Here is an 11,239-nt window from a genome sequence, read left to right on the forward strand (position 1 = left end):
GTTTAGACAATAATTCTGCTTATTATTTATTTGTGGATCCATTCTACAGTTTAGTTTTTTCTGACAGTAAAGGATCAATGTGTTTCATCAGGGTTTGTGACGCTGAGAACGGGGGGCCAGCTATTAGAAGTTATGTATGATTGGAGGTACTGAGGAAGGAATATGGAGGACAGCAAGAATGAGTGGGGTTCTTACTGTCAGAGGACATATATACAGGGTGTCCAAAAAAAACTATACATTTTTATTGAATTCCCAAAAATTACACAATTTATTTTTAGCATTAACAAAGGAGTCGTTGCAGTTTTACTTGCTAGGCTTGCCATCACGTTCAAACGCCTTGAAGACTAATTGTATACCTCCACATGACTAGTTGTATACCCCCACATGACTAGTTGTGTAGCCCCACATGACTAGTTGTGTACCCCCACATGACTAGTTGTGTACCTCCACATGACTAGTTGTGTACCCCCACATGACTAGTTGTATACCCCCACATGACTAGTTGTGTACCTCCATATGACTAGTTGTATACCTTCACATGACTAGTTGTGTACCTCCATATGAGTGCCTCCATTTTCCACAACTTTCAGCCACATTCAGACGCAAGCCTCTCCAGCGTTTTGCAGCATCTCCTCCCCGACTTTGCTGCAGGCTGTGCAGATTCTTTCCTCAAGCTGTGAGAGGTTATGGGGCTTGGTGGCATACACCTTGCTTTTGAGAGCACCGCCCTCAAAAAAAAGTCACCAGATGTAATGTCGGGGGAGCACGGAGCCCATTTAAGGGGACCCCTTCCTCCAGTCTATCAGTCAGGAAACTTGATGTTCATGAAATCTCTGACTAACCTGGCAAGATGGGGAGGGTCTCCGTCTTGTTGAAAAAAGACATTAGCAAGGTCACTCATTGCCTGAAGTTGTGGCACAGCAAACTCCTGCAGCACCTCCAGGTAATTTTCCCCTGTAACTGGTTGTGTTACCCGATGCATCAGCGAAGAAAAATGCTGCAATCCGCTCAGTGCTAGACATTGAACACCAAACCACCAGCTTCCGAGAGTCTCATTCATGCTCGAGAATTTCGACTGGGGTTGATTTTCCCCAAATTCAACAGTTGTCACTTAACCCTACCAGAGAGATGAAAGATAGACTTGTCGCTTAACCATAAGTTTTCCAAGAGCTGAGGGTCATTTTGGTAATGGTGTAGGTATGATTCACACATTTCCACCAAAGCATCATAATCTTCCATTTGAAGTTTTTGAACAACCTAAAGTTGGTATGAGTAGAGCTTTATTACTCTCCAAAGCATCCGCTGAATCCAAGCTTTTGTTGATGCAGAGTTCCAGTGTAGACCTTCATGGTGACTTTCCCTGGGTTTGCGCGAACGCCTGCTCCAGGAGTTCAGTGTTTTCCGTGGTGGTAGTAGCTGGCCTTTCGCTGCATGGTTTCTAAAGAACAGATCTTGTTTCAAGAAACTTGTCATGGATAGTGTAAATTGTGTTATGCGTTGGAGCAGTGTGACGGCCATAAAGGTTCTCGAACTTGCACTGAGATGCAGCCTGAGACTTTGATAACTTCTTGCCACGCGGCAACTTTGCTCCAATGTCAATTGGCGAGCCATGGATAAGGGAATGATATGCTTACAAAAACTGCAAAGCCTAAGTTGTCATATGCTGATGACCCCAAGTGTCTCCTAATTATACTTGGAACAAAATAGTATATTAATGATATAAATAGAATAAAACAATTATTTTATTCATTTAACAGCATGTAAAGATTGCCTCCCTAAATTGTGTAGGCGTGTATATGTAATTTTTTTTTTGTAATTCTAGAACAGGCAAGTGCTGCCAATACTACTTACAAGGTTAAAGAAGTGACTTAGCTTAGTGGGAGAACAGTATAAGTAATGATTCCAGGCAGTATCTGATTGAAAGGAGTGCAGAGCATATGACAGCAGGAAATATATGCAGGAAAGAATGAAGGGGGTACTGAGCACTGAGTAGGTATTACACATAGATTCATAGGAACAAAGTTTGTGATGGTCTTATACCATTGTGAGAATGAAATGTATGAAAGATATACAAGTACAAGATATACAAGAAAATCAATCTATTTGAATAGCCCTCTCTCTTTTCCATATTTTTAGTGGACTTTAAAAAACAAAAGTACATCCCATAAAAATATGCAGTGGTCCAAGATGTGTCTTGTGAATCATTGATGTTGTACAGTGCCCAATGAACATACCTCTTATTCATCAAGGAACTAAGTGATTATACACAATGATATCCATAGTTATAAGCAATTATGTGCTGTGATAACTTATATATGGTAACATCCATCCATATGACAGTGGAGAAAATATAAAGTGGGACCTTATGTAAGTAAGGTTTAAAAATATTGTGGAACTGATAGCTGGATAAGGTATTTCAAAAAGACAGCTGCTTTTAGTAGTTTGTGGACAGGGACTCGGGACTTGTAACCTGTTGATTGAAAGAGTTAAGGAGCATGGGCTGCAATTTCTGTCCCAATAATGTGGGACTTTAGTTGTGTAGCCCATGTTTTGGCTTTGGGATATACACCATTTAGATATATGAGGTACAAACTTAGATTGCTCTTGGCTTATGTGTTGTGTAAAGCCTGGAAAGCATATTATAGAATCAATTTTCTGTGGGCCACACAGAAACTTTACCTTGACAACATTTTTGGACCTGACACCATTATTCTACATTATTCTAAAATCATGGCTATGCTCAAATATTTACCAGTCTTACTGTCATTGATAAATAGAGAATATTAGAAGTGTTGCTACAGCTTCCCTATAAAAAAGGTTTTTGCCTGTCATTTGGTCACATCTTCTTTCTTATCCTTTCTGTCAGAGATCACATACCAAACTGCCTGGGCCTTATGACATATAGACAGTACTTAAAAATAACTTAGAGTAGTGTTTCTCAACCTTTTTAACATGGGGAACCCTTGAAAAAACTTTAAGGTCCTCGGTGAACCCTTCTATAATTACTACACTCACAACTTACTGTACGTTAATGTAGTGTTAACTAGGAACAATGCCTCTTACATTGTTGGCCAGTGGGAAGAATGTCACCTTTACAGATTGCCAAAAAGACCATTGGTGTCAGTTAAACTGGCAAAAATTGCTTATTGGTCAATGAACACCTAGTAACCTCTGGAGGAATCCTGGTTGAGAAACACTGGCATAGAGTAGTGATATTTTCTACAGTATATTAAGCCTTCTGTTTATTATTACTATTTATTCATCCCAGGAAGACAATATACATAACTATAAAGCCCAACTGAGCTTTTCGCTAAAAATGGCAAAATAATTTCCTATTGCATCTAAAGCGGTTAATTTCTTTAGAAAGCAGTCATGAGTAGAAATGCCTGTCCTCTGCTAGCATGCTTTAGAACCTTTGTTCTCTCCATGTGCAGGGGTACAGATCTACTTCCAGCTTATTGGAGAGATCTAGCTGTGACTTAGGAGGGATGTCTTAGACCATTTTATGAGACAGCTGCTTGTACATGCAAAGCAAGGATCCTTCTCTACAACATCCTGGAAGGAGATATTTTTTTTCTGCTCTGGCTTTGACTGTTTGCTTTAGGAAATTTACTTTGGTGAACCTGCAATGTCTTTTTTGGATTTTTTCTGAAAGATTGGGTGTTAATAAAAATGACCTCCGATAGATATAAGTTTAATCCCCCTAGCGGTATTCCCGAGTGTGATTTTACCTGCAAATAGCGGTAATCCCGAGTCACACTCGGGGTAGCTTTAACCCAAAAATACCCCACTTACCGTACTCCGTTGTCGTCCTGCTGGTCCCCGCAGGTCCAGGAACATGCCTTTCCTTTTCGATCACCAGCCGGTGAACGCAGAGACAATCTCCGGGGTTTCCCGGTGACGTTGGTGCAGGCAGGCGGATTGGCGGGAAATTTAAATCATTTTGTATTGGATTCAATACAAAATAGCTGTATTGAGTCCAATACCAAGAAATCCTCATACAATATATATAAATAATTATAATATATATATTTTATATATGCTACTGTACACTTACATCAGGTTTACCAATTTTTTTTATTTTTTTTAACAGATTTTTGTGTTTTTTATTTACAAATTTTTTTTTATTTAAAGTTTATTATTAAATGTATTACATTTATTAAATATTGGACATATTTCAGTGAGTTATGCCTAAGACTTATAGCCTACAATGTACAATAAATTTCCATGCAAATTTTTTTTGCATGGAAATTTGGATGGAATTAGAAAGCTAGGGGGATTAACATATGTTACCTGAATGGAATGTCTTGCCTGCATTTGCCCATGGCTCGTTTGCATAGATTTTATATGGCTGCAGTGGTGCTGGCTGCCCAGGCTTTTTTTTTTAATTCATTTTATTTTTGGTTTAGCATGTGCTTTCATCTTTTTGTTGTTCTAGCAGTCACATTTTAGCTTGCCTCTCCTTGCACAGCAATTTAATAAAAGCTCATGGCTCATCAATTTTTTGCAATATGTCACCTATTAGGTTGTGCCTAACCATATCTGTACCCTTTTTCTTTTCAGGGTCTACTCTGAAACGGCTATGTCTAGGCAAGGAGCACAGCAATAGTAACTATCCTGTTTTAATTCTTTTCCTGCATTGCGTTGGAACCATTTCATTCCAGTTGATAGCATGTTATACTCATTTGGGTGTTGTACTTAACCTTCTCTATAATGTGTTTAATATGGTAATATCTTGACAACTTGCACAGTCACGTGGTGGGCATCATATTGATTATCTGCTTTTTGTATCCTATCCTATTATACTTGTCATATCACGTTATCTGTACCTTTTAATTTCCAGTTTAGGTTTTCTGTATTATTCTTTCACCCCAGCTAAATATTTCACTATATTCAAAGCAAACCCTAAGATCATTTTTTTCTAAACCTATATTTGTAATTTCCAAAATGTTTGTTTAGCAATGATGCCCAATAAAAGTGAAACAGTCACATAGCTGGAAGTAATGACTAATGTGCAAAATAGCACATTAATTACTGTTCAGTGAATAAAGAGAATGTTATACGGCCCAGAAGATTAACAGGACTATGTACTTGGTGATGATTGTGCTTTGAACTGATTAAGTCCTCAAGGCTATATTAAAGTCCTGAAGAAATGCAAATATTGGTGAAAAACATTAACAGAATAGCTAGGCATTCTCTAGTTTTTTTAAAGTGTTTAAGGATATATTGCAGAAGGTTTATGAAATAATTCTCTAAATCCTCCATTGTAAGGTGGTTTCATATTGCATGGAAGCACGTTGAATTGGAATATGATTCAATCAGTACATTTCTAAAATACAAGAAATGTCCTTCATATAGAAAAAACAAGGATTGGGTGTTATATTCCTAATGCTGATTCTACACAGCTTTGTTTATTACTAAAGCCGAGGAACTGTTTAAATATAAGGTGGCATATGGTCACAGAAAAGCCATTGAACATACCATTGTCAAAGCCAGCGTTGCTCACCCGTAATAATTGACTAAGTTTGGGGACTGGAACTATTTCCTGACTCCTAAGACATAAAGATAATTTTTACTCGTTTTTAAGGGTTGGCAGTGCTTGGCTTATTTTTACTTAAGCTCTACATTATGTATTCTCTTATGCTCACAATAAAGAGTAAATTTAAAGGTGATTGACAAATGTATGTTTTCCAGATTTTTTATAGGAATTTTCCAGAAATATATAGGGAAATCTTTTCATTTGGTTTGATCAAAAGCTTATTTTAGAAGCCAAGTTCAGCCTGCAAATGCTGAAAATTAAGAAAGAACTCTCCATTGGTGTGTGTACCTGTCAGTGATTTACTCTTGTCCATTCCTTCTGCTTTCCCTTTGCACAATTTTTAATTTTTTTCCAGCTTTGAGGTTTTAAAGCTTTGCCAGGAGCTCACGCTGTACTGGTCATCTTTGGTATAAAGTTTGACTGAGATTTTTTTGACCTTGTGTAGGATCTTCAACAAGCAGCCTTGCAACAGGCCCGGAAACATCACAAGTCCCTGCATTGAATGCTCAGCAAGTTCAGGCTCAGTCTAATAATAGTAACAACAAAAAGGGAACATTTACTGATGATCTTCACAAGCTGGTGGATGAGTGGGCAAGCAAAACGGTTGGAGCAGCACAATTCAAACCTTCTCTTAATCAATTGAAGCAGTACCAGCAGCGAATGGACCTGGAGCACAAGCCTACAACTACAGCTGAAGACCTAAATGCAGTGAGAACATAATTATTTTATATAAGTTACAATAATGACCCTTCAAGATTCAGCCAGGATTTTAGATTAGGTTTAGGTTTTAGAATAATTTCATAGTTTACTTCCTAAATAATTGGCATTGGTTTTATTGAAAACTGGATTTTTTTCTTTTAGCGCCTCCTCTTCCTCTCCATATAATATGTTAGTTGGCACCACGGTATACGGACCTGAAATTTGGAAAGATTTAGTGGCTATACAAAGGAAAAATAATTTAAACTTCTCCATTTCCAAGAAATGGATCATCCGAATCTGCAAGAAATCTGTTGCAGAAAGGACTTCAGTATCCATGAAACTGCAGGAAAACGGTCTGATACAGTGCCTGCATAGTTGCAGGTATAATGCCACCTAGAAGAGCCACATGCATGACACTTATGCCCTTTTTGGCTGTCTATAAGGACCACCAACCTTTGGTGAAATTCTTTAAACTGACCATCAATATAGGGAGCCTTTCCTATTTATTTTACAGGGGTTCCCCAAGACCTGAAAAATTTTTTTGGGTCCCTTGAGGGTAAAAGGGCTGAGAAAGCCTGCATTAGCATGCCTGGTGAGTCTTACTAGCAACAAAGTAGCTGGGAAGCCACAGACAGGCGAGGTTTCGGATGCTTAGAATAGCTTTCATGTTTCATAGGAATGGTTTTCTTTCAGTCCAGTTACTTTGGATTTCTCCCTTTATACTTGAGGATTTTTATTTAGGTTTCAAAAGTATTTGTAATAAACAGAAAGAAGAGAACAGCAAGGGATTTCATGTGAATGTGATTGTACAAGGTATATACAGTGATAAAACAAAGATGAATTACTTATATCTAGACAGAAACCATGTGCATAACCCTCAATAATTTAGAGGGTGACAAGACCTATACTATGCAAAGTACAACTGACTTGATCCTAAAGGTTGTTACAATTTACTGGCTGAACTGGATCCCGAGTCCCGACGCGTTTAGACGGTTTAGGCTTCTTCTGGGGATTAGTGGGAAACCAGTGACAACACCATTCAGTTGTAAAGGATCACTTGCTGATGATGAGACAGTTGAAAGAAGAAAGAAACATTGTGTGTTTACAGTGAAGAGCCTGGCATGTTTCCCACTAATCTCCCCAGGAAGCCTAAACCGCGTCGGGACTCGGGATCCAGTTCAGCCGGTAGGGGCCCGGCTGTCAACAATAGTTTTTTGTGGTTTGGGGACACCCACCCTCTTTACTAGTACTGGTTTTAAAAGTATTTGTGTTAATTTTAAATATTTTCTTTCTAGGCAAGTCGGCCTCTTTCTGACACAGCCAGGAATTACAGTGCCGCACTATCTTGTCCAGCCCCCTGCGGACTGATGTCCTCATCTATCCCAGCAGCCCTTTCTGAAGCAGCCCAGTCCGGTATATTCCCACCTTACATGATGCCCCTTTGTCAGCATTCGGGTGTTTTCCCAGCGCCAATGTACGGAACACAGTGGCCAGGAGCAGGAGCACCTGCCGTAGCAGGAAGTCGGCTAATTGCGCATTCTGCAAGCATGCAGATATTTCCCATGTCCCTGCAGCAACCTACCGTGAAACAGTCTGGTTCCAACCTGAGGATCACGTAGCTTTGATGCCTTTTTCTGTTTTCAAGTGTTTGAGCCTGTCAGCGCCCTGTGTGTTTTTGATTTTACATCTCAGCCGTGCTGAAAAAGAGTTGTTTGACTGTCACAGCCCCTTGTCAGCATTAAGAGTTGGATTAGTGGTATGGTTATGCTGCAATAGTCTTTGGCCGAGGCCACAAATGCACACAGCCATGCTCTGCATCCCACAGCCACTGTGAACGTCACATGATCATCACCGCTTATCCAACATCTCTGTGATTTCTCATTTTACACATTGTGAAATGTAAAGTACTTGAACTGAATAATGTGGGAGGTTTAGTAGTGCCTTGAGAAGTTCGCTTCCCATTTGCGTGGGAAAATTTGTGTGGGGAAAAAAAAAACATGCCATAAGCACATTCATTTTCTGATCTGCCATTTTTGTTTGCTGTTCATAACCATGTAAAAATTTTTAATCTTTTTTTGTAAATGGTAGCTATCCTGTTTTAAACATCACAAGCCCCTCCTTCCATTTGAAAAAGAATGCTGCTTATTTATTTTGACATACAAAGATCTATGATTTTGGCTTTTATTTTAATTTATGACATAAATTAGCTAATAATAACGGTAAACTATTTTCAGCTACAGTTTGGGGTTTAAACTACAGAACAATGCAGTAAATAACTTTTTTTTTTGGTTGTTAGGGCAATATCTCTAAAACTCCTATACAGAAATTGGCACTGACATTGGTTTCCAAAACAATAGGATGATGAACAAGAGTGGTGTTAGGTTGGGAAAGTCTAGTGTTCAGCTTTCAGTTGTAATATGTCATTACAGTTATATGCCAAACATATTTGCATTTTGGGGTAATTTGGGTCTAGAAAATGTTAATTCATGCCAATCAAGCCTTGATGTCCTTTTAATTTACTCCAAAGATTTTGCTTGTTCAGACTTTAACATGGTAAACCGTAACACCAGAAACCAAAGCTGGCCGGGGCATTGGTACCACACAGAAGCCATCTCAAAATCGTGACGTGTGGTTGTGTAAACTGGCTGCTAAGAATCCGTATCCTATAAACACAACTTTTGCGATTAATGGTACCTATCGGCATAAAATAGTCAATAAATGAAGAACGGATTGCCTTAAACATTTATTCCAAAGCTTATCTTTCAAACATAAAGTCTTGGGGGCAGATTTTAAAGCAGTGAATGTGACATTTATTAAACATTCACAGGTGGTTAATTTACTGTAACTTTAATACTGCGCTAAGAAGAAGAAGAGTCACCTAATGTCACATTTACTTCTTTATGAACCAATTTAAGATGGCAGGTTGCACAGAATCGGATAGGTTACCCCAGAATTATTGGTTGGAGTTTTGTTTTTGTTTGTTTTTTATACCTTTAAGTTGTATATTAAAATGGGACTTTTTGTTGTATGTTACACACTTTAATTTTACACAGTCACATTTTAGAATACTTTCACACCTTGGACTATTTTGCCATAGAGAAAAAAATTGGTTCTGTTCAGCCATGTAACTAATTGATTTGACTCACTTTCACCAAATGTTCTTTAGGTTGCACATTTGTGTGGCTTCTTCACATGAGGTTCACATTATAGTGTCTAAAAAGAATGTCTCTGTGTTGGCTGCAGTAACCAGTTTGTTTCTTTGGTTTATTTTCTAACCTACACTAGTATAATAAAAGGGAAATCCAATGTGGTTAGTTAACAAGATCCTTGGGATTTAACTTACGTTGTGTGCTTTTCATATATGTTTTTTGCAATAAGATTTGTTTGACCTTTATTAATCTTATATTCTTGGATTTATATTCTCTCTCCTGTATGAAAGTGTCTGAAGGAATTACCTTGCCCATGACATCCATGGTATTCCATGCATGGGAATAGGAGAAATAGGTAGCTGTCCCTTCAAACACTTGCATAGACTAGCATACATTTGCATCGTCCTTACATCTTTGGCATCAGCAGTACCTCACAGTGAGCAGATGTTTACATATATTCTGCATTTGCTGCATTGGCTGAGCTTTGCTCGTGTTTAACTACTAAAAATAAAATGCTAGACACCGTTCCCTTGACAAATATTTTTTTTTCCAGAACAGCGACTGTCCATGCAGCTTTAGTTAGTACCATAAACACACTGAGCCTGGTGGTTTTGGAAATGTCTAGGCTTCACCAGTTGTGCTTCCCACCAGAGCACTGAATCACTTTTTAGCCCAGTTAGTGTATGATACACTTTTGTGTGTTGAGAGTAATTCTACAAAACTTTCTTCATTGGTGAAAACACAGAAGTTTGAGAACCTCTGTCCTGGACCACTCCACACTAAATATCGAAACCTTTCTCTGCTTCACATTCATCCCAGCTGTTAGGTAAAATTGCAAACTGTTTTCTTGTTCACCTAACCGGTGACTTTAGTTGCAGATCCTTAGATGGGTTGTGAGACGTCATGCCAGATCTCCGTTCTCTTTCATGACCTCTTGGTTCCCCTTGCTGGAGGCATCTGTGCCTCATTCTGCCAAGCTGTGAAATGTTTCTTCAAGATCCTTTAACCGTTGTAAATGTTTTCATTTTGTTGGTAATCCCTGACTGTAACTTCATCAATTCTGTTGGAATTGAATTTTATATGGACCATTCTGCAGGCGAGAACTTAAAGATGGGAAGAGATTTCTGTTCTCTTCAACATCTTGAGTTTGTTTTTAGATTCATGTCTGTGCTTCATGAACACACATGGGAAGTACGTACTGCACTCTCCCCCATTGCTTGCACTGAATCTTACCTTCCAGGTCGCTCTTGCCTGATTGTATAAAGCTCCTTCCCTTGTGTATGCTGACACAGTCAGTGGTACCAATGCCTCAATATTGTATAATACAGAATAAACATTTTGTGCTTGAAAACATTTTGTGTGTCCTTGTGTTTTCTCCTGTTCCATCATAATCCAGTCTTCCCATGACTTTTTATTTTTGGGTGATTTATGTGTAGGTTTATTTAATAACATGGGCTAAGGAGCAACCAATCAAAATTGTTTGTTTTGCAAAATTGTTTTTAGGGGACAATTTATGTTTTTCCTTACATAAATTTACACAGCACAGCGACATATTACACCGCACTTTACAAAGTCCATAGTCATGTCACTAGCTGTTCCTCACAATCTAATATCCCTAACATGGTCAAATGTCATACAGTCTAAGGTCAATTTTTTTAACGGGAAGCCAATCAACCTAACTGTTTGTTTTCGAAATGGGGATGGAATCGGAGTACCCAGATAAAACCCAAGCAAACACGAGGAGAACATACAAACTCCATCCAGATAGTGTCCTGGCTGAGATTTGAACCTGGGCTCTAGCGCTTTAAAGGCAAGGTGCTAACTTCTGGGCCACCAATGCTGCCCACATAGA

At 38.6% G+C, this 11,239-nt stretch overlaps 1 protein-coding gene across 5 annotated transcripts in view; it reads left to right on the top strand.

The window, feature by feature from the left end:
- The window catches only part of WNK2 (WNK lysine deficient protein kinase 2), a 154,102-nt gene extending 143,361 nt beyond the window's left edge, over positions 1-10,741 (top strand). For all 5 annotated transcript variants that reach the window (XM_072420972.1, XM_072420971.1, XM_072420974.1 and 2 more), the window contains 3 exons: positions 4,564-4,608; positions 5,985-6,247; positions 7,534-10,741. In XM_072420972.1, the coding sequence (XP_072277073.1) occupies positions 4,564-4,608; positions 5,985-6,247; positions 7,534-7,857 (632 nt within the window). In that variant the 3' untranslated portion in view covers positions 7,858-10,741. The remainder of the gene's footprint in view (positions 1-4,563; positions 4,609-5,984; positions 6,248-7,533) is intronic.
- Positions 10,742-11,239: the final 498 nt, after the last annotated feature.

The sequence above is a fragment of the Pyxicephalus adspersus genome, chromosome 8 (genome assembly GCF_032062135.1).
Source record: "Pyxicephalus adspersus chromosome 8, UCB_Pads_2.0, whole genome shotgun sequence".
Lineage (NCBI taxonomy): Eukaryota > Metazoa > Chordata > Amphibia > Anura > Pyxicephalidae > Pyxicephalus > Pyxicephalus adspersus.